Here is a 24,057-nt window from a genome sequence, read left to right as displayed (position 1 = left end):
CAGTGTAGCGGATGTACGCAGTTCGCTCAAACATATCGATTTATCAGTCCCTTGCCTTTGTTGATAAACATTGAGGTCAACTCATCTATACACATGGAATAGCAGTTGTTTGATACGCACGGATGTAAGAAAAAATTACAGTAAGAAACTTGTTTGTTTTGTAATTTGTTTGCTTTATTTACAATCGCATTCAGTTTTTAAAATATGACAATTTATTAAATTGTCACAATATTACAAAATACATCGAAGCAATCTTTTTGGGGGAAAGGTCATGAAGGTTTATATATCTAGGTGTCAAAGTAGTAATTCTCGTAAAAGACGAGTAAATATACATTATTTTAAAAGATTTAGCCGGCAATCACAGCATGATGCCTTATATGATAGAACACAATTATCAAGCACGAATCAAGTGGTTTTGTTTGAAACAAACGCATATTGACCATGATAATGAATTAATACAGCTGTCTCTCAACACACGATATTGAAAATTCTCGGGCGCCAAATTGTCCAGTGCAATGACGTCCCAGTAATACAATGAAGGCTAACAACAATTAGCACAAGTAGACATGACGTCATTGCACTAGACAATTTCGGCGCGGGAATTTTGAATATCGCCTGTTGAGAGCCGTTTGTTTTTATGGTCAATATGAGTATATTTTAAATAAAACCATGTGATTCGTGCTTGCCGGAGACATCCTTTCAGTGGAGGTATCAAACTATTCCCATAACACCTAGCGCAAAACGGTCACAAATAATTATAATAGATCTCATGATACGTTTGCGACAGAGAAAAGATAATTTCATATCGATTTTTGGCAGCATGAATTTTTTGGGCATTCGTAAGGCCCGATTCATACATTTTATTCGACGTCAATTATTTGATCCAACAAGTATTCATTATTCAATGTAAAGAATGTCAGTGGGCAAAACCAGTATTCGGCATTGAATATTGCTACACTCTTACAACGATCTACTCATTTTTGAATAGAAAATGCAGATCAAATTTGCAAATTTACATAGCCTCATCATATAAGATTACTTTATCTAAAGTATTTTCGCCCTGTGGCAGTGACGTCAACGCGCTTAGGCAGCTGTTTCGCGAGCGTATCTAGATGGCGTTTTTAAGCGCGTAGCGCTTTGAGTAAACACTGGCGATTTGAAGCTGCGTTCAATGAAATGCGTACTGACGTCACTGCCACATCAGGGTAAAATGGTATAGTATAATAAGTTAGAGACGCAGCTCTGTTAGCACAGTACTCTAACCAGCCTACCTAGATGAACCTTTGCAGCCGGGATCTGCTCCTCAAGGTTTCGTAAGCGTCCAATTAACAGCAAATTTTTGGCAGATTAGATACATGCCATTACTCATGTTACTATAATTAGCCTATATTAAACGGGTGTTATTTAATTAAAGTCATGTTATAACATTTCCATAAAAATAGATTAGTATTTCTTTTCAATAAAGTGTTAGCTTTTACTGTCAGATATGACCCCTTTGACAATTGAGGTAAAGCAACGAAAACTGAAATTTACTACTAGCGCAGACTCGCCAATGCATGTCACCCCTTCGGTTGCGCTACTGCACAGGCCTTTGATGTGCGTGTACCATCCCGCTCGCTGTGTACGCACTGTGATATGAACATCGTGTCATGCGTTCGACTAATATTTCCATCGTAATAATAAAACGACGGTTTCTTGGTTTTATTCAAAATCGCGAATTTTGACAATACTACAACTCTTGATATTTGCAGAACATGTTAGTATAATAAAGTATATTATAATCGTGTAAAAAAATTGAAAAATATTGAGGGCGTTCTCCTCAGCAAATGTTATAATATGGCTTTAATGTGCAATTTTTATCTTCTATAAACACAATATTGTATAATACAACAGTATTTTATACACACAAATGGTAAACTGTTTTGATATTTTAAGGGCGTCATTTTATTCCTTGGATGGCGGACAAATGACAAGCTGTCCTTGTTTTACCATCGAAGTACCACACGCATTTATGACGAGCCATTTAGGTTATCATGCGATGCGACACGATTCCTCACTGTGACTCCACAAATCAAATAAGGCATTGATGCCTCTTCCGATTGGACTCCAGAAGACTTAGTACAAAATAGGTGCGATGGTGCACAACTGGTTTGATACTGCTTTGATGGACATTTAATTCTTCACACGAGTATTATAAAATTATTGTTAAAGCATGCACGCCACTGACGCGATGTCTATCTGCCGCAGTTTTACGCGCCAAACTCGTTGGTGTTGTATAACATGTATACTACTTTTATAGGGCCAATTCACCCAATAATATCTTTGACCAACTCATCACGCCCTCAACGATGGTTCCGGTTGTTTATAAAAAGGAAGCAGTCTGCTGTGATGAGTTGCCAGTCGGATGAAACCGCTAGTGTAGAAATGAAACGTCACTAAAAATGTGAGTAAACAACATTTTACCGGAATATTGTTAAAAAGAACCATTTTAAAACACTTGTATAATACTTCCAGATTGGTTCATCTTCCTCAACATAAACATTGGTAAAAATCAAAAAACCGGTATCAAAGGCAGAACACCAAACTATTATTTGGCTCACCTCAAGTTTGGTAGTGACGTCAATGCTATTTCGCGGTTGCGCCGTAAGCGTACCAACAAACCGCCTTGGTACGCGTGCGTATACACTCAGCGCGTTTAACGTTCCGCGCGCGATTCGATACTGCAGGGAGCAAAATTCGCACATACGTCACTGCCAAACTTGAGGTGAACCAAATAATAAAGACATATCTCTACCTGTCCAATGTGTTCATGGAGTTGGAGACGTCTGCCTTACTAATCAAGTTACATAACCAGGCATCACTCTCTATTAGCAGTGATAAACTGACTGACTAACTGATTCAAATTCTTACTGCGCACTCGCACATTGAGTTGACTATCTCCTGTCTTCACCTGGATAGAATATTCTGGTGCAATATTTTTTCCAATTTTGTGGGGCACACATCCGAACCCCTTGAATTTCACATGCAAGCGTGTTCCGAGTATCGCATTCTGTGGAGAAAATAAATGAAGAATGTCAAATGTTAATCGGAATCATACTGAATGTGGTCCACTCTTAGGAAAAAGGAACAGCTAGGGTTCTATAGTTTGTCTCGTCTCAAGTTGAGAGTAACGCCATGTTGGATTTCATAGTGGCAGATTCAAATCGCGCGCTAATCTAATCCCGCGTGGTTTATACACTCGGGGAAGGACGATTTGTCCATACGCTGGCGACACCCCCGCGTAAACGCATTGATTCGAGTCAACTTCAGACGAGACACAGTATTCTCTTGGTCGGGCTGACGTCACAAAGGGGAAATAGCCTTGTAAAACCAGTGTGCGCATGTGCAGCGCATGTGCAGTTCCCATTTCTCGAGCTGGTTGCTATGCGCGCGCTTGTGCAAAGGGGACGAAGGGGACAATGTTCCCGGATGTCCGACCGAGTGAATAGGAAATCATATTAAAAGAGCCTCCCAATGGTTTCTGGCATTAACGTCTGAACCTTTATAATGTCTAAAATTGTCCTTTTTGGCCTTTGCAGAACCCTTTATAGTTCTTTGTAGAAAACATACCTGGTAACTTTAAGAACCTTTTTAGGTTCTACTAATTCGAAACTTTTTTTCTAAGAGTGTACCATCTGTTCTGCCAACTTTAACCAAAAAGCGTTTTACTTAAATAGAGAGCAGACTGGGTCAAATATTTTGAACTCAAATAGACAGGGGTTGTGTGAAAGCATACAAAACTATAGTGGGAATTCCAATTGAATGAACGCAGCTTTCAATAGCATGAGGATTTTTGCGTACACTGTGCGATGTACGCCAGCGTGTGCAACTGTGCGTGAGTAACGCGGAAGTGAATTCAACCATGCCAACGCACTCGTGATTGGTAGGCATTGTATCCAAGGTCGTGCGTTCGCGTTGTAATATGAAATACGCGATATACGATCGTGGTTGGATCGAGTACAGCTGCTGAAAGCTGCGTTCATTCAATTGGAATTCCTAATATATATAATAGTACTATTATAAACATGCATCATGAGTTGACTTCTGACGTGTTTTTATCTATCATCAATCAATCAATCAATCAATCAGTCAAATAATTATTTCTGTATCCAAGACGTCAAAATACCCAAAACAAACAACCAAACAACACAAAACAGATACACCTTATTCATGACCAGCTTGTCAAGCAGTGCTAAAAATAAGCCAAAATTTGTAATCGTTTTACCTTCATCAATTTTCAGGGTCCCAAACTCAAATTGTAACTTTGAAGTCATCATTGAGTCCATTTTACCGACTCTGGTGAGTGGTGACAACATTTCAGGCGTAGATCCCGGGGATGGGGATAAAGCCCCCCCATATTTTGCCAGGGGATGATCCATACAATCATCCCCCAATGTTGATGCCTATATGTGGGTTTTTGACCAAATTAACCTCATATTTGGCCATATTAGCCCCCAAAATACCAATTTTTACGCGTTTCGCGCGAATATATTCAACTTTTGCAACATATTTCATAATTTTAGCTTCAAAATGGCACAATTTTTTGCGTGCTTCGCGCGCATTTGTACCATAAACTTATTAAAGGTGCTGGATTCACTATACTTCAAGAAATATTTTCCAACCCCATCCCCCCAATGTAAAAAAGAAACCTACGCCACTGCATTTCACGGCCCCTGTGGGCCCCCCACAGTGTCATCGCCCCGATATCTTCATGGCAGAATTCACCATGGTAGGTTGAATCCACCGCCACGCATGGCCAGTTTGTTCCGACCTGTTTAATAGTTTTGAGACGCATAATGGGCCGAAGGACATCTGACTATTAAAGGCTACTGACAATTGCCCGGTAAATGACCTCGCTGTGTGTTAGTCGAGCATGGTACGGCATAGGTCATATGCTTTTAGACTACACACGATTGGCCTATACACTGCGCTATATAATTCGGCACATATAAAATCAGAATTATTGTCAGTTTTAGTTCAAGACGCAAGCTAACGACTATCATATCTGTTCAACACATATATTCAAGTGCAAGGAACCACATCTGGTTTCTTTAGACGAAATCATTTACGGGAGATATTCATCATTTTCTACCCCGGTATCCAAAGATTTTCGTCTGAATATCAAAATCGTGCATAGCACATTCACGTATATCGATCCCGGGTATTGATTTTAGTATATCTGGTGTACCAAGTAATTATTAGCCAGGCGATGTCGGTGATGGTTCTATATGCTGCACATGCGAAATGAACACACGGGACAAAAACACAATAATAGCACCAAGCTTTAGATAATGATAGAGTAAATTAACTACTAAACTAAGCGTTTTCGGGAAGGAGGAACCTATGTCACATGCAGGTAAGATTGGATTGTGAACTTTTGTCCTTGATCTAAATACGGGTGATGGGACGTGACGTAAGTATCCCACTATAATAGTCTATTTGGCTTCCTTTAAAGAGTGACGTCAGTGCGTGCTCTAGTGCGAGTAGTAATAAATCGTGCGTGTTGCGTTGACTCAAATAAGTGGCATGTTTCCACGTGTGATCAACGGCAGTACATCTGTACACGCACGAAGTAACTGCAACAAGATACTGACGTCACTCTCTCGAGGAAGCCAAATGGACTAAAATAGGAGTATTTTTTTCACATTCAACTACACTCATGCACCATTCTATTTGGTAAATATTCGTGCAATTATGTCATTTACTTTGAGCAGTAAATCTCCATTAAACCTGATTCTAATAGTAGTCAATAATAGTCTTCAAATCCCTTGCAATATTCTTCGTGTTCCTTTTGAATACAAAATCCATACATGTCGCAACGTACATAGCCTGGTATGCAATCTAAGGCAGCGCAGTAAACAAGAAAATGGAAGCAAATGGGAATGTATAAACAGTGTTTAGTATCAACCGTATACTTGTTCATCAAGTATATCGATCGCGAGTAAAATTGTTCTTTCCAATACGTTCAATAGGTGAACATCCTCCCCATACATGCACGTACATCCCACCAACAAACACCCCCCTGTAAAGTGCATTCACACTCCCGTACTCTCAGTCACATATCTCAATCCAACAGCCCGCTCGGGACACTCTAGATTGGCTACCAAACTACTGTCACATGCATGTAAGCCAATAGTTAGGTACACCCTGCCTTCCTCGCAAATGATACCAGGAGGTTATATAAACATGGAGAACAATTATAGATTACGTAACTCGTTGTTCCTTTGTGCCGAATTGATTTACCGAAGGCTATTCATAAAAGTGGTACTATTGTTAAGAACAGCATATTAACTCTTTAACTGGCAGGTTACTGTCAATAAGTGATGAATAGAAAGTTAAGTGTATGCGCCCCACATGAGATAGTCGTACCATTTGTTACGAGTCGTACTTGACTCAAGGCCAAAATCACCTTTTACCCAAATTCACACGAATGCACAACACAAATACACTGTTTGATTATGCTAACAAAATCTAAGTCTTTAATTGAAAGCACGTTATTATTGGTACAATTTATGACAACAAATGCACATACACAATAATCAAATATAATCACTCTTTAACTATTTAGTACTTAGCCAGCATTCTTCTTCTTGGTGATCATAAAGTTCTTGCAAAGTTCTGGACGACTGATGTAATATATCCTTATTCACTTGTCCTGCGTAAATCAGCGAATTCCAGTGTACACTTGCGTTTATAAATCCTTGCGTATAAAATCCAAATACTAAACTCCTTGCACCGTTCTCCTATACTAAACTCCTTGCGCAGTTCTCCAAATCTCCTTACTCCTTGCGCCTTTCTCCTATTTAACTCCTTGCGCAGTTCTCCAAATCTCCTTACTCCTTACGCCGTTCTCCTATACTAAACTCCTTGCGCTGCTTTTCTCCAAACTTGGTGCTATTTCCACCTTTCACACAATATCTTCAGGAAGCAGGACTGCGATGCAGTTGTCCCCACTTATTTTGACAGTTGTGTTGCTCCTTTAACCAGACTTCAGCAAATCGGCAGAAGAATATATATTCCTTTCTTGGAAGAATAACGTTCTTTGACGTATTCTAGATCTTCTCCGACAACACTGGTAAATAGTAGTACTTTGACTACATAAAATATTTCTGGTTTGCAATTTCCTTTCTTTGAAGGAATTGGACTGTAAGCATATTAGCTAGCTAGCCCAGATCAACACTATCAACTGTGTCAATAATTGTGTTTACATTTCTTATATATCAAGCCTGGGAAAAGCCCCATTATATTATGGGCCATTTACTGCCTTCACACTATGCTCAATCTGGGAAATTCCCAAGTCTTACTTATAACATTAACCTTTCTCATTACATCACTTCCTTAGGGGAATTCCATTACATCACTTTCCCTTTACAACCTCAGGGGGTTTCCAAATATTCCAAATTTAGAAATGATTCAATTTGTTTTGATCAAGTTGATGCAAGAAAGGGGAATCCCTAAAATGTCTCATTTACAGTAATTTTAGCAGACTTTAAAAGATTTTAATAGTAAACAAAGATAATCAAATTAAATTACTCAGGGCACATCACACATTGTTCTCACGTATCCCAAAGGTGTGTTTATGCGGGTCTCAAGTATAAAAAGCGGACTTAATACGCTGTCGATGTTCACTTCTTTATCACCAACCAGATAAAATGGCCAACAAGAAAAGGGTACTAATAAGTACCCTTACGGGCAAAATGACAGCGTCAATTTCAACACGAGATCATCACGGAACTATTTTTCCTTACTAATACCTCAGCTATTTTGTTCTTTACAATAGGACAGGATAAATGGAAAGAAAAGTGCAAATCTTCGTTATAAAAACCCTAGTCCTGAGTGCATCGGAATGTTTCAGTACTTAGAGACGTTAATATTATACTTACTGCAATAATCTTCGTCGCTGAAATCACCGCAGTTGTCCATCAAATCACACACGTTCTGATGTGGCACACAACGACTATTGTTACATCGAAATGATGTCTCGGTGCATTCTGGGTAAAATTGAAAACGTTATTGACCATATGAATAATAACAATAAAACATAAGCGAAAAAAATAGGTTGAATAAAACAGTATACATATTTCTCGGTAGTTATTATAATGACAAAACAGGACACAGCACAGTAATGTGCAACTTTGTGATGATCTTACCAGTAGTATACAAGTACTTTTATCTATTTGGAACACTTTCGGAAACAGACAGACGACAAACGAACAAACAAACAATGAAAATTCAATATTTACCACAATTATATTCATCACTCCCGTCAGTACAGTCATCTTTGCCGTCACATCTCCACGATAGAGGGCGGCATAAGGTGTTGTTGCATCGAAATTGACCGGCGGAACATTCTGATAAGAAATTTTAACGCCAAATTGAATGATATCATTTTTATCACAGCAATAGGACATTTCTAAGTCACTTAAGGGATCTAAAATGAGCGTTTATTGCGTTTCGACAGTATTTTTGTGGGACATGAGAATACCTCGGACCTATCGAATTGCATTCTGAATACGAAGCATGTCTTTCTGATATCAAATAATTTTCATTTTTGAAAATCACACTATAATACAAATTTTATGACAAATTATAAAAATTTGATATTTGTCAAATTTTTGATATATAACAGTCCTCGAAGTAAATTATATAAATCTAATGATATATTCTTAAAGTGTATGTAGCAGGGAGGAAAAGCCGACGGTCAATTGAAAATGTTGACCTTTCATATTGAAGATATGGATTTTTTCCCCAAAAGACCTAATTTTTTTTTGGTGTTTTGGGGAAAAAATCCATATCTTCAATACGAAAAGGTCAAAATTTTCAATTGATCGTCGGCTTTTCATCCCACCTACATACACTTTAAGTATAAATCATCATATTTATAAAGTTTACTTCAAGTACTGTTAAATATAAAAATATCAATTTTAATGATTTGCCATAAAATGTGTATTAAATTGCGAATTTCAAAAAATCAAAATTATTTGATATCAGAATGACATTCTTCGTATTCAGAATGCAATTCGATATGTCTGATGTGCTCTGATGTCCCAAAATAAATACTGTCCAAACGTTCATACCCCAGCCCTTAAGTGGTACGGTAAAGCTAAAGAAGTCGAACGTACATTTTTTATAGGACGGAGGGAGTGGCCACCTCTCTTTCGTTAGCGATTAGGCCAGATTCTACCGTAAAATGTTACGCATCTCCTCCACCATTATCACAGCGAATCTGTTACCTTCCCAGCATTTAAGAATGAAGGTACCCATGGGTGGAGAGGAGTAATTGAGATCAAGTGCCTTACTCGAGGCTACAACACGATGGTGTCGCCGGGGCTCGAACCCGCAACCTTCCGATTATGAGTCGGAACCCGTTCCGCTCGGCCACCTTGTTCCCCAAGATAACTATTTCGTCATATAGACGAATCCTAACGAGCCACGTCATGGTCAGGATTTGTCGGCCATTATTGGTTCCCCGCACGCACCAAACAGGTGTTGTGAGTGCCCAATTGGGTGGATTAAACCCGCTTAAAATTCGATGTTAGATTCTTTTGTGTTGTAAACTGTCATCATACTTTTGTCTACGTGTAACACGGGTGATAGAATGCAGTTTAAAATACCCTTCATGGCCGCATCATTTCACATTTTAGGTGAGATAGCTGGGTCCCCGTCGCGGTTATGGCTGCCATTGAGGTGTAGGAATTGGATGAAATTGGATTCGTCTATACATAAAGTAAACATCGGCTTTGGTGTACATACCACACGTGGATTCATCTGATAAGTCGAGGCAGTCAAAATCTCCATCGCAAACGTTGTTCAACGTCATCTTTTTCGTTCCATTGTCGCATTCAAAATAGGCTGGTGATAAATAAACATAAGCATAATATTATTTTCATGATTGTTTCAAGTGTATACCAGGTTTCACGCTTTAACGTGCACTTTTGGAGATGTTTGGAGAAAATTTGCAAAAGAAACACCCCATCTCTAAACCAGTTTTTCTGAAATTTACGACCTAAAATTATTACTCCCGGAAATTCTCAAGATTCACAATACGATGCGCCGCCAGCGATTGGTCTTACTAGTGCTGTAGTGCAATTTTTGACTTTCAAGGTCGACATCGCCGTTCGGGGATCACCATTGAATTTTCACGCGAGCGTAACAATAATAATGTTGCAAACAGCTCCACAAATGATTCCGTGTTGTCAATAGATAGAAAATGGATAATGTAAATCACTATTTTGCTGCACATTCGCGTGTAACATTGACATTTAAACACACAATGACATTATGTTCCTGTGTCGTGTCCTGTGTCGGCTTTGGATGTCGACATTTTCCCATTATGCACTGCGTATTTTGTCCTCTCCCCCATGCTGGAGGCGCATCATATTATGAATCGACCCCCTGGAAATTGAGTAATACGACGATCTTCACTGTTCAGAGTTACACATCATGCAGTTATTGTTAACTATATATACATGTAAGCACACAACACAGGGGCACTCACATAGGTAATTGACCCATACTTAATAGCGCTGTGCTGTGGGTATAGGAGATGAACTAGTTAGCGTTATATATCAAAAGTATAAAAGCTCTGATTTTAGTACTTGCTCTATGTTTCAATTACTTATTTTTTTCAGAATATCTGAATTTTTAATCCGGTACAAGCTTTAATAACGGGGGAGCATGCATTTGTATGAGAAAGGAAATCTACCATCTTATCCAAACCCCCGTGTTAATCCAGTGCACATTTTGCTTCAACGGGCCGCCCTGACTTGGTCGCGTTTGGAAGAGGAGTGCCACCAAACCGTAATAGGTACAACTTTAGTACTTTCTGTCAATCAAGTATGGTTTATTTTCTACATGTCAATCTTTAAATTATTAGCATAGTCCTTATAATAACGGTGGAGCGCCTTGATGAGTAAATGATAGCAACCAGTGAAAAATCCCCAAATCTCAGTCAGTGGAGCGCCACCCGTACATGCCAATAGTGTCATTATCGATTGCATTGGTCGACCGTAGCGGACAATTCGATCGCTCATTGGATTAATATTATCACGTGGTAAGAAATGTGCATTGGACAATCGATTACTATAATGGTTTAGTACTGCATATTTCGGTTTAATCTTCACTAAGCGGGTTTATGGCTGAAAAGGTCACGGTGAATTTGCCGTGGACAAAACTGCACTATGACAATTTTGAACAAATCATCGATACACATACGAACAAGTACCCTGCAAATGTGTGTCTCAACCCCATTAGCTCAGTTGGTAAAGCGCCAGACAATTTCATGTTTTCAAAAGCGCTCGATAGTAAGCACATATGCCATCTATCAAGTTTTTACGGTAATATGATTAGATAAAAAAGTATTGGTACCTACTGCAATTTCTCTCATCACTGCCATCACCGCAGTTATCCACATTATCACACCGTTCGGTGTAGGCAAACTTACACAGCCCGTTGTCACAACGAAATTGTTTATCGGTACATTCTGAAATTAAGTAGTCAGTGCACGGTTGTTTGATATAGAATTGGCTTCATTATTAACTAAATGCAAACTATAGATGGCGCTATTTATCCTAAATCATATTTTTTTATTTGCAAGAGGTAGGTGATTAATACCGCCATTAAAACAGCTGGAATATGTAAAACAAGCAACAAGGAAATTTGATAAACATATTTAATCAAACTAATCAAATTTAATAAAAGGAATTATTTGTATTAAAAGATTGAAAGAGTAATTTCCAGTAACTAAATAGCGCCACCAATTTTGTCATTAATATGCACATTTTATATCCGAAAAAGCTTCAAAAATGCTATAAAAGTGAATAATTTTGTTAAAGAGGGTAAATTAAAGTTGCGAATGACTCAAAGCATCTGTATACATTGGCATGATATCACTTTTAGCTGTTTAAGCCCAAAATATGGTTTTACATGATGTTTTGTTAGAAAAATTAATAAATGATCCCATCAAACAACCGTGCAACAAACACAAAAACGTTTTACAGAAAACGCGTAAATGTCGGATATATAAAGGGTGTATAAAGGGTTTTAAATGTTTTAATAACGTATTCAAGAGCATGTTTGACAACTTATTGCAAAACATTCTGACATATCTGACATAATGTTATTTAAGTGTGAAAAAACATTTTGCAAATATTTTTGCGCTCTCGTATTTTGAAGCGACTTGTTGCTGGTTACAATTTAACACCCCTAGTTGTGACAGGTAATTGTTTTATCTTGCTTAAAGAGTCTTTTCAGTAGGCAAAGTCATTCAAGAGTTTATTTAATCTTATATGGTATAATTATTTTGATGTCTAGGAATTATTTGTTAGTAGGCCGTTGGCGATGCATTGAAATACGACGAGGAACTATTTGCTACTGTCTGTTCAATTAGCTTAGATTCTTGAATTTTTAAGATATTTGAAAAAATGAAAAATTGTGGCCAAAGTCATCACAGAAAAGTGGTAGCACAGCCTTAGACCTAACGTGATTTATACTTTTCAAATTCCAAAGTTCAATTTAAAACCACATTTCTTTTCAATTTTGCCTCATTTTAGGCAGTTACTTGGGTCCACCAAAAGGGTTCGCGACCTTTTTACAAATCGAGTGGGACGGTCCATTCTCAACTTAGGGCATATACCCTATCCAATTTTGCAAAACAATCTGTCCTGCCTTTTCAATTGTTATACCGCACAGTGTCATCGACCCTATATCTTCATGGCAGAAATCGCCATGGTAGGTTGAATCCACAGCCACGATTGCGCCATTTGGTTCAGACCTTTGAAGCTCTTTGAGACGAATAATTAGTCGAGGGACATGACTAAGGCTACTCACAATAGCCGGGTAATTGATCTTGGTTGTGCGTGAATAAGCTTGTATACCCCATTGAGGTCAATGGTCATCGACTTTTATACTGCTAGTAGTGAGTGCAGCTGTACTACACAAGTAGTCCATACAGGACCAACGCAATATAAAATTAGAGTTTTGGTCAGATTTTGAGTTCAAAGCGCACGGCCAATTTTCAAAGCGCATTCTAGCGACTATCATATCTGTTCAACACGTATTTTCAAGTGTATGAGACCACATCTGGTTTCTTGAGACGAAATCATTTACGGGAGATATTCATCATTTTCTAACCCGGTATCCGAAGATTTTCGTCTGATATCAAAATCGTGCATAGCAATTCACGTGTATCGATCCCGTGTATTCATTTTAGTGTCTCTGCTGCACCAACTAATTATTAGCCAGGCGGTGTCGGTGTGTACCGTTCCGGTTATTGGATAGGTTCTATAGGTGATAATGGTCCACCAGTTTTTGTTACACGAACTTATATGAGGCGATTACGTTTTATGCATAACATTAGTAGGCCATCTGAAATTCTGCTAAAATCACTGAAAATGACAAGATTATATAGCAAATAATTGCAATATGGTTGGTTTTTTTATATTTTATTATAAAACATTTTTGTTGATCCAAAATTCATCCACACGGCATTGGTTTTTAGTAAATATTCGCCCAAGCAAATTGTAACTTTCAGCTTCGATGGTGAACTACAATTGTAAGGTATTTACGGTTCAGTGCGTTAAAATAAGAAAGGTCTCATGTTTTTTTATATTCTGACTTTGTGGTAATTTAGCATCTAAATCATCCAGATTAGATTCATCTGGTATTGTTGGCGTGTAGTAGGCCATCTGAAATTCTGCTAAAATCACTGAAAATGACAAGATTATATAGCAAATAATTGCAATATGGTGGTGTTTTTTTTTTTTATTATAAAACATTTTGTTGATCCAAAATTCATCCACACGGCATTGGTTTTAGTAAATATTCGCCCAAGCAAATTGTAACTTTCAGCTTCGATGGTGAACAACAATTGTAAGGTATTTACGGTTCAGTGCGTTAAAATAAGAAAGGTCTCATGTTTTTTTATATTCTGACTTTGTGGTGATTTAGCATCTAAATCATCCAGATTAGATTCATCTGGTATTGTTGGCGTGTAACTGGGAGAGTTCTGAATATCAGGAAATTCCACACGAAATTAGCAATTTTTCCATTGAAAATTGTGTAATAGTCATCTTGTGGTATTTAACAATGTTTAACATACAACCTTGTAACAAAACACGCCCTATTATAATCCAAGACCGAATTACAAAAAATTGTGAATTAACTACGTAATAATCACACACTCCTTTCGAAAGCCGTATCGTGCTTAACAAAACAATTCATGTATTTAGGCCAAAACATCACAATTAATTTTGATTCGAATGTGTTATCTTTATATTACATGCAAAAAAAAATTAAATTAAAACACCGACACAGGTACCTGATGTAATTTCAAACAAGCATTTCAATGTTTCGTAATTAATGTGGATGTGGATGACGGCGTGCTGCCATTAATACTTCAGGTCAGTGTTTACTCAGAGGCCGTATGTCTCAATTGTGGCCCAGTGAAAATTATTTTTGTCTCACAAAAATTTGTAATGCTGTATTACAATTAGTGAATTTGGGGAATTACATTTGAAAAACATACTCCCTCTAAGGAAGATATTTCCAAAACAGGGGTAGTGTGGATTTTAATGAAATAGCCCAATTTATGAAAACAAGAAGGGTAGCTTACCACAGTTTTGTTCATCAGAGAAGTCTTTACAGTCGTTCCTACCATCACAAATCTGCTCAGGCCATATTTTTATGCTTTCATTGGCGCATGTCATGTCAACTATTTAATAATAATAATAATAATAGTAATAATAATAATAATAATAATAATAATGATAATGATAATGATAATGATAATGATAATAATAATAATAATAATAATAATAATAATAATAATAATAATAAACCATGAACCTGAATAAGCTGATTATTTCACACATAATATTTTTTGTAAGGACAAACAAAAAGTAACTTGAACAGGGACCAGGGCTGCCATTAACTTTTCGGGACTTAAAACTCCTTACTATGCCAGAACCTGTCACGTGACCCGAGTCACGGTCCGACAGTCTCTGACAAGTAACAAGCGTCATTCAGCAGTCCATCAACCACTGATACATTCCGAAAGCTATATTGTGAGCAAATGTGACTTCCATTTTAGTTAGTGCTCCGATTCGAAAACAGGAAACAGTTACACCACTCTCGTCTAGCGGCTCCTTTGCCGTTTTCAAACACGGCGTAAAACAATGGCTCAATTTGACCTCGCATGGAACATGCTGAATGACTGAGTGATTAAAGCCATAATGTACGATCTTATAATATGAAATTGGTTAATTTTTTTCGAATCTGATTTGTTTGGGGGGCATTATTTGTAATGTTTACACATGTCCCAACTTACTCCTAAATGGAATCGGCCAAATTTGCTGTGTTAGTACTTTAACAGTGATTTTGACATTAAGTCATAATGACTTTATGTCCGCCATAGAACTTCATGTTAAACTACCAAAATAGCCAGTTGCCAATTGTTATTTAAGCTTAAAACATGTAAAATGGACAGAAAGCCTTCCGAGCAGTTATTACTAATATTATTTCAGCATTTTGGGTAAGGTATGACCAAATTAAAATTTCACAGAAATCGTACATTCATAACTGCCGGCATAAATGCCACTATAATCGAGTATCCTGGCGAGTATCACGACAGATAAAAAAAGCAATTTTACCAACATTTGTATGGATGTCAAGCGATCAGTTTGCCAAACTATATAGATGTGTATGTTGTCTTTTTTTATGTATCTGGAGACACAATATACACTAAGCCGAAAAAGAAACTTACAATTTTTCACAAGCTCATATCTTAAAATTCTCTCCATCAAAATTAACTAAAATTACACACGGGATTGCGTCAATACTCCACTCTAAACACATGTCAGTAACCAAGCAGTTGTCCAACAGACACAACAGCAAAATGCATCGATATGGAACAGCTTCCTGGACCACATTCACAGCCAATAATTTGCACCAGCACAAGAAATCTGTGAGTATCGTTGAACAGATGATAATTTACAAAACGGTGCTGTTTTCTGCTTTTCACGCACTTTCTGTAAGAAACAGATCTTGTTCCACACTATTCTACTTACTCTTTGGAAATTATCATCAGTGCAAGAACCTTGTTCACATTCTCACAGATTTCTTATGCAGGGTGCCAATTATTAGGCTGTGGATGTGGTCCAGCAAGCTGTTTCATGTCAGTGCATTATGCTGTTGTGTTTACAACCTTAAATTGAAGACCTGAGCGCAAGAAGACCGTAAGTCCACTTGGCCCCTCAACATGTATACACTAAAGTTGCGTATAGTTTCGTATAGTTTGGTAATGTTTTATACCTGTTCAGGGGCCAAAACAAATCTTTCACAACCTTTCATGATGTTTTCACCCTGCAACATGTATTACGCATTACAAAACTATAAGAAACTATACGTAACTTTAGTGTATACATGTTGAGGGGCCAAGTGGACTTACGGTCTTCTTGCGCTCGGGTCTTCACTTTAAGACATACCTGGAGGTGGATTGTCACCTAAAACTTGAGCAACAAAATCGACCATTTCTGATAGTCTCGTGTAGAAACTTATTTCTCCACATTTTCTGCCAACGGACACCAGACCAACCGCGTACCATCTACCATCCGCTCCCTCACACACTAGACCACTGCCGCTGTCGCCCTGTAAATGCCCAATTATATTATAGTATTAGTATCGCATAAATTTCATACAGTTTCTTATGCATGCATCTATTAACTACCCGGACTGTTGCAGTTCCCTCGCATGGTCAGTAGCAAGGGATCCGAATTATCGATTATGCAGGAGATTGGTTTTGTTATTCCCCTCTCAAGACATACTTTAACAAACCATAATCGCCTCTTCCCTTTGGAAAGGGCAGACATTTTTGTTACCATTGATACCTTCTTAGGGATCAAATCAAAACTCGACCGCCGGTTGCCCGCCGGTTCCGGGCGGTTCCGTCCGGTTGGCAGAGGTCATTGGTATATGAATATTCAAGAATGCATGAGTAGCAACCGCCGGTTGGTTTAAGCACATAACCGGAGAGATTAACAAAATTTCGATACATGTTTATTTCGCGATCACAATAACGCATACTTGAAATTTCACGGTCACAATAGTGCATACTTGAAAGTACTATACACAGTGATCGATTTCTCTTAGTCGTGTGTCTATTGGCTTATCATCAAAGCAAATTCATTTTTGAAATGATTTCGTGTTTATGGTTAAAATTGTTTGAATATATCACCATTGTTTAGATCAGTTAATTTCAGTTCAGAACAGTGTTTCAATGATTTCTATAGGTTAAGTAATTTTGAAGTTGTGAATTTATAATTTTGTGAATCACATAGGCCTGTATTAGTTCAAATCTGCCTCCAGAAGACATGATGCGTGCATAAATCTCAAAAAATCCCCAGTTGAAGTGATATTGATGGACTCATTTGCTTTGTACTTCAACTGGGGATTTCTTTTGTGATTTATGCCAAAAAATGCAACTTCAATGTTAAAATGAACAAAATTGAGGACAATCATGTCCTAAAATCGTGCCAAAGGAAGATGCATATAGGCCTTTTACAACTTTTGGTTAATTTAGTCCCGGTAAATTTTGATCCAGCTAAAGAGTATTATATCAGAGGAGCAGATCTAGCACTCATATGATTTTATGATTATACTCTCATTTTTGAGATTCAAGTTAAAGTTCGAGATTTAAAAAAAAGAAATTTTCGTTGAAGGGGACTTCTCGCAAATCTACTCACAGAATGGCATTACCGAGATAGAAGCGCGTGGCAATTTGGCATTTTAATACTATGGGGCTATCAATTTCTTCAGAATAGGGGTCCCAAATTTACAAAAAGTCGGCGTCAAAAAAATTGCGATTCCCCCTATTTCGGCAACAACAATTTTATGTAAAATTGTATTGAAATCAGTCTTTTTTAATAAAATAAACACACTATCTGTGGTCATCTTATGACTCCCTACATTTTGATCATCAAAATTTTTTATGACCCCCCACCCATGTTTCTTTCCAAAAATATATGACCCCCCTGCCCCTTCCGAAGAAAATGATAGCCCAAAATGGCTAATCTTCATTGGTGCTGATGAAGGGCGTGGTGCCGAGGGTGATGGGATTCGCATATATTTTATGCATCATTAGTCTTTTTGCACATCACCTCAACGAACCTGGCCAACATCATTATAGGCCCAATATACCGGCCTAATAATAATATGGCCCATATTTCGAACTTAGTGTAGTTTTTTATCCCCCCTCTCTCTCTCTCTCTCATGTGATGTGAGAGACACATCTCATACTCTCACCACTTTTCCACCTCTCCCCTATCCTCCCGCTTCCTCTCCCTCTCTCCCTTCCCCTTCTTTCTCCCTTTTTTGTTTCTCTCTTCCCCCTTTTTCTTTCTTTTCTTTCTTCTTTCTTTCTTTTTTCTTTTTTTCTTTCTTCTTTCTTTCTTTCTTTCTTTCTTTCTTCGATTCTTTTTTGATTTCTTTGATTCTTTTTTGATTTCTTTCCTTCGATTATAAACACAGTTTATGAAAAATGTATTATCCTTGCGTTTTCCCCTCGTAAATGAAACTTTAAAATAGGTCTTGTCTAACCTGTCACGATGTAAAATAATTAGAAATAAATAGACCAAGTCTCTGCTTATATTTTATCAAAATAAAATGCTAAAAGTAGCTTCATTGATTGAGAAGAACTCCGAGAATTTTTATAGGATTTATAGGATTATTCCTATTGTACTAAATTTGAAAAGAAACCACTTGAAATCACTCCACTCACTCACTTGATGATACCAACCGGCCATATGAACCAGGGTGTGACGACTGACCTCATTACTGTGTATATTTTACAACCGGACGGAACCGCCCGGAACCGGCGGGCAAGCGGCGGTCGAGTTTTGATTTGATCCCTTAACCTTCTGCGCCAATATGATCACATCTTGTAAATGAATGTGCGCGTGAGTGTACACTTTGCGTGATTAACTTGACGCGAGCGAATCACGGCTTAGGCCAACAAAAAACGCACATACTCGTACGTCACTACCAAACTTGAGGTGAACCAAATTATAGTGGAAAGATTTGCTGAAAGTCTTACCTCACAAGCTCCATGTCCCTCTTTACCAATGTCTGGTATATATCCCGCACACAATTTCTCAGGTGTTACATAAGGTACTAGTCTTTTAGTTATAGTCTGTGTAAATTCCACGCATTCTTCGTTACTCACTAACGGAATCCAGGTGCTCCGCTGTTGAACCGGTAAAATCGCTACAAAAACGGAGTAATTGAAAATGATTGAAAAAGCGTTACAAACTAAAGCGCCACATCAAATTTGGTCCTATACAGAGGATGATTTAAGCACCTCCCAACATTCCACTATGTTACTTGCGGTTAGCATAGCTGTGTGAGCGAACATGACACCACAACTCGCCCACTGCATATAGACGTACTGCACGTGTATGGTTTAATTTGAATTTGTACAGTTATATTTATATAAAAAACGCTGTGAAGATGCTAGTCGATTTTTACATTTTATGTTATCCACAGAAGGTGTGAATTATCATTGAAACACACATCACTTTTGTTCTGAAATCGACCAAGTAATAATGGCACACGCACAATTCTAAAACAACATCTTTTGCACAGAGTTCAATGGGATTTGAGAAGTAAAGTGGCAGTTGAAACTCTAGTGATAACACTTTTGCAGTGCATGATGGGGCTTCCTTAAATCATCCTCTGGGTCCTATAGAACTATCGATGCCCGGTTAGGTACCGATGACTATTAACATCACTTCCTGGAGATGTAATTAATTGTATCTCGCATAATAATCAACAGTTGCATAGTATTATTGTTTTTCATTTAAATAAAAACGAATGCACTGTACAAATGTTCAGGGTACGATAAAAAGTATCATCGGTCATCGGTACCTCCTCGGGCACCGATAGCTCTATAGGACCAAAAAAGATGTTGTACCTAATGGTGAAGTCACAATGTCACATTAAAAGAAGCATTTAATTATTAATTATGTATGCAAATAAAAATCACTGAAGTTAAGCTATATATCAGATACTAGGAAAACTAATATTCAGGACAAAATTATGCATAATTCAAACAAAAATAAACATTTCTGTTCCATAATTCAAGTATATATTACAAATAGCTTAAATTTTTATTCTACCAAAAATTCAACTTAAATATCTCGATTAGCTTGAATAACTTCAGAAATGACAGCCGGGTAAAATAAAAAGATCAGAGTATGATTAACACCATTAGAAGCTTTGTTCAAAAATGTTGCACAAAATTACTGAGCAGATATGTAAAAAAATATAGTCTGTATACCTTCCTCGAGTCAGTAAAGTGAAATCTAAATTTGAAATTTTCACAAAAACAGTAATCTTTTGCAGGAATCTTATCTGTTATGCTATTTGGACTCATTGCGTCATTTCCTTTCTGAAAATGTATACTTTTATATACGTATCATCGTTGTATTTAGAGATGCATAAAAAACAATATCTAAATTACTGACTCGAGGAAGGTTTTCAGACTATATAGTGCAAGTTTTTTAGGGCTGATTAATCTACGCTATTGGGGCATTTTAGCAGTACCCCCATTTAGTGAAAAGGGGGTCATTAAACTTTGCACAGAGGGTCAAGTTCAAAATTACTCAAACCTGATCAAAACTCGCACCATCGTGATCCGCTAGCGATAAGGATTTAAAAAAAAGTATATGACCTAAATTTATCTATGACGTACGATTATGGAATTATCATGGTTATAGGCAAAGGAGTAACCGTCGTAGGTCTAATTTTGCCTCCGCTGTGGGTGAACATGAAATTTGCTCTGATTTTGATGAAAATGATCTCAAATAACTTACGGACGATATTTGATGTGCTGCCCCATCCTCCAATAACACATTCCATTCCTGGTGGAAAATCCATCTCTGGTTGAGCTATACACACCGGTGACACACGTGTATTCAAAATAAACGGTTTTGTTACTTTTATCATTGCAAAATCATAGTTTTGTATCGTTCTTTCTGTAAAATACAATGGATGGACATACACTTTCTCTACAGTCCTTTTTTGTAGATATTTATTTAATAAAGTTGCGTTTTTATAAGGTGTTCCCATGACGAGTTCCATGCCTTCTACTTGATATCTCATCCACACTTCATTATATTGATTGTATTGATATCTGGAAATAATAATAGGATAAAATATTGATTACAGATCGATAGTGCTAAGGGCAATTAGTCCGAAACCCAATCACTACTGTAGGATCCACAACATGCTCATCTATCAGGGCACATTTCTTTAATCCCAATAAAGTTTCACATTCATTGAATGACCTTTGAAAATTTAGGTACACAAACTCATACTCCCAACTTGAGGTCAAATTTTGCTCTATGATTGTTTAATTGAGGTTATTCACAAGATTAACAAACAAATAATTTTGCTCATTATTAGAACCATGTTAGAGCGCCACCACACAGAGAAAGGTGGTACCACTTAATATATTGGCTTCATTAGGTTCTATAGTAATACTGTGAGGAAAATCAATTTACAGCAACCCAAATTGACATTCAATGGGCCCACTTGAGTGTCCAATTTTAGGCCCCGCCCACTAAATGTCCCTATGTTGAACGCATAGTAGAAAGTTTGATATTGGTAATTTGGATATATTCATTAATGATATTGTTTAAGAGAATAAGCGAATGGGAAAGTGTGTTTGATGGCATGTTTGGTTCATGTGAACTCTGATCTAGCTCCCTGAACAGTTTTGGTGACGCTGATGTACTGGAGTGCTGAGTAGGAGGACGTTGAAGGTTCATGTGGCAAATGACATGAAAATAAACTTATTATTTCTCCATTTTGATTTGAAATATTAAGTCAACTTATATTCATGGAGTTTCTTTGATTATTCAAGAGCAGAATGATACCATGTTTGTGAAAATGGGTGCAGCAGTTTTTCTGAAATCATTTCATTTCGAAAGTCTTATCGACACCATGATGAACCAGTTTTGCATAGCAACGTATGATTGTGTACAGTAAATAGTTTTAAGCGTACTTCATTATCATGATTATCAAGCTACATGCTTGCAGAAAGCAAAACTATGACAAATACAAGTTAGTTGTACTTTTGTTTTGTGTTATTAACTGATTTTAGTACGAAATAAGCGTAAAAAGTTAGTGTCAAACATTGTCAGAGGTAGGTGTTGACTAAATGCTGTGTTAAATTGTGTTGATTGATTTATGGATTGACTTGTGTAGCATGTACATATGTTAGGTAGCCTAGGTGAATTCAAATTTGCCATCAAATTGCATCATTTTATATATCAAATTAAAGCCCTTGAGTAAACTAAGCCAAAACTGAAAACCTTTTTTTTCATAGCACTTTCCGTAGCAAAGTTACATCTTGTCAAAGATTGACTTTCATCAAAAAGATTCAGCTAGCAAAATTCCCCAAAACGGCATTTCGGGGTGTTTCTAGATCTTAGTCTCATGGCGATAGCAGCTTTTTTTTTAATGGAACTGCTATCAAAATCCTCTAAAATTCCATGTGCGACTTGATTATCACCATAAAAAATCATATATTTGGGTCAAGTGAAGTATAGAAAACATATTTATGTAGGTTTCCTTCACCCACCTATTCTCGAAAAAAATTCAAATTTCTATGTAAATATGCATTGTGTTGGGGCCCCAATCTCGGCGAATTCGCTGACTAGTAAATGTGTTAACTAAGGTTTGCCTAGGTTACCTACATATGTACCAGAGAAGATGTAATAAAGAGGAGGTTGATCCAGCTATCCTCAAACAAAATATGTGTGAGACGGCTCATTCAAAGTAAATGATGATCACCCTATTTAGCCGCTTATACAATAGAATACCACAATGTGGTTTGAACCTGGGATGGGTGTGATACACAAGTTGCAGCTAACTGATTTTAGGGATAGGTCAGTGCGTGCTTGTCGTCATGCCATGCATACCATGCATGCAGACCCTGTCATCTAGTCAGATTTCAGATAAAATATGACTGAAGTTCCATGGCAAATTATAATTTTTGCTGCTAGTTGCCACTTTCAGCCTCTATTATTTATGGTAGAGAATGTTTTCAATTATCAGAATATCTTTACTAGGTTTGCAGGAAATGACAGGAACATACATTAAAAAAATAAAATGGAAATAATCAACAATCATCACCTCTGTAAAAAATCCTAAAAATGTCTTCTTTAGAAATTTATATATTTACAAAAAAGGGCGGATTTGGTGGGATATTTTACAACACTCGATTTCTTTCTTGTATTATCCACATGTGGTATCCCATCCAAGCAGCAGGTCCTTAACACACGCGTTTCATAATTTTCAACAAATTCTCTATAGAAACATATTTCCAATTATAAAATGAAAATCGGCCAACCATGGGCGATCACACATGTTACAGCATAGGATATTTCAGGTGGATGTCTAACTACTTGAGAATAAAGGACTATGAATAGATGCGACAGGATTACCTCCCGGATTACCTACGGATTATCTCAAGTATATAATTCCGTTGACTCTCCTGTTACGTGTAATCCGATTATCACCTTGTCAACTGGATCACGCTTTTGATTTCTACACCACGATCGAAATGATCGTAACACAAAGTCGAGTCAATAGCATTATACTATCAATTTCAAAAGGTGCGTGATCCAGTTACCAGGGAGTTACGTAATCACTTCGCTGGCGTATTACATCTTCTCTGCATATCCATGCACAACACACAGTGGTCAGTGGAAACATCATAGGCCTTGTTTTTACCCATATAATTATTTGACGCAAGCTCTGATAAATGCAGAAATTAAAAATGTAGAAAATGCTTTCTTACTCATGAGATTTTCATTATTCATATATTTATTTTAATAAAAATAAAAATAATATGAGAAAGTGCAAAGAAAGGAAATAACTGAGGGTAGCAAAACTATCATGCAGCAATAGAGGCCTTGCATGTGACGTATCATCCCGTAAATATGGCGGACTACTCAAATG

The 24,057-nt window shown here is 37.3% G+C and overlaps 1 protein-coding gene across 2 annotated transcripts in view; it reads right to left on the bottom strand.

The window, feature by feature from the left end:
• Positions 1-905: 905 nt before the first annotated feature.
• The window catches only part of LOC140162758 (uncharacterized), a 70,953-nt gene continuing 47,801 nt past the window's right edge, over positions 906-24,057 (bottom strand). The window contains exons 4-13 of one of the 2 annotated variants that reach the window (XM_072186052.1): positions 20,904-21,223; positions 19,127-19,296; positions 16,521-16,683; positions 14,651-14,749; positions 11,411-11,521; positions 9,793-9,891; positions 8,283-8,390; positions 7,923-8,030; positions 5,745-5,880; positions 2,938-3,049 (exon numbers count right to left, since the gene is read on the bottom strand). In XM_072186052.1, the coding sequence (XP_072042153.1) occupies positions 5,786-5,880; positions 7,923-8,030; positions 8,283-8,390; positions 9,793-9,891; positions 11,411-11,521; positions 14,651-14,749; positions 16,521-16,683; positions 19,127-19,296; positions 20,904-21,223 (1,273 nt within the window). In that variant the 3' untranslated portion in view covers positions 2,938-3,049; positions 5,745-5,785. Of the gene's footprint in view, positions 3,050-5,744; positions 5,881-7,922; positions 8,031-8,282; positions 8,391-9,792; positions 9,892-11,410; positions 11,522-14,650; positions 14,750-16,520; positions 16,684-19,126; positions 19,297-20,903; positions 21,224-24,057 lie in introns of both variants that reach the window. The other variant, XM_072186051.1, reaches the window with a different exon arrangement.

Source organism: Amphiura filiformis, chromosome 10 (genome assembly GCF_039555335.1).
Source record: "Amphiura filiformis chromosome 10, Afil_fr2py, whole genome shotgun sequence".
NCBI classification, from domain to species: Eukaryota; Metazoa; Echinodermata; class Ophiuroidea; order Amphilepidida; family Amphiuridae; genus Amphiura; species Amphiura filiformis.
The sequence above is the reverse complement of the archived record's forward strand: the minus strand, read 5'-3'. Positions and strand labels throughout refer to the sequence as shown.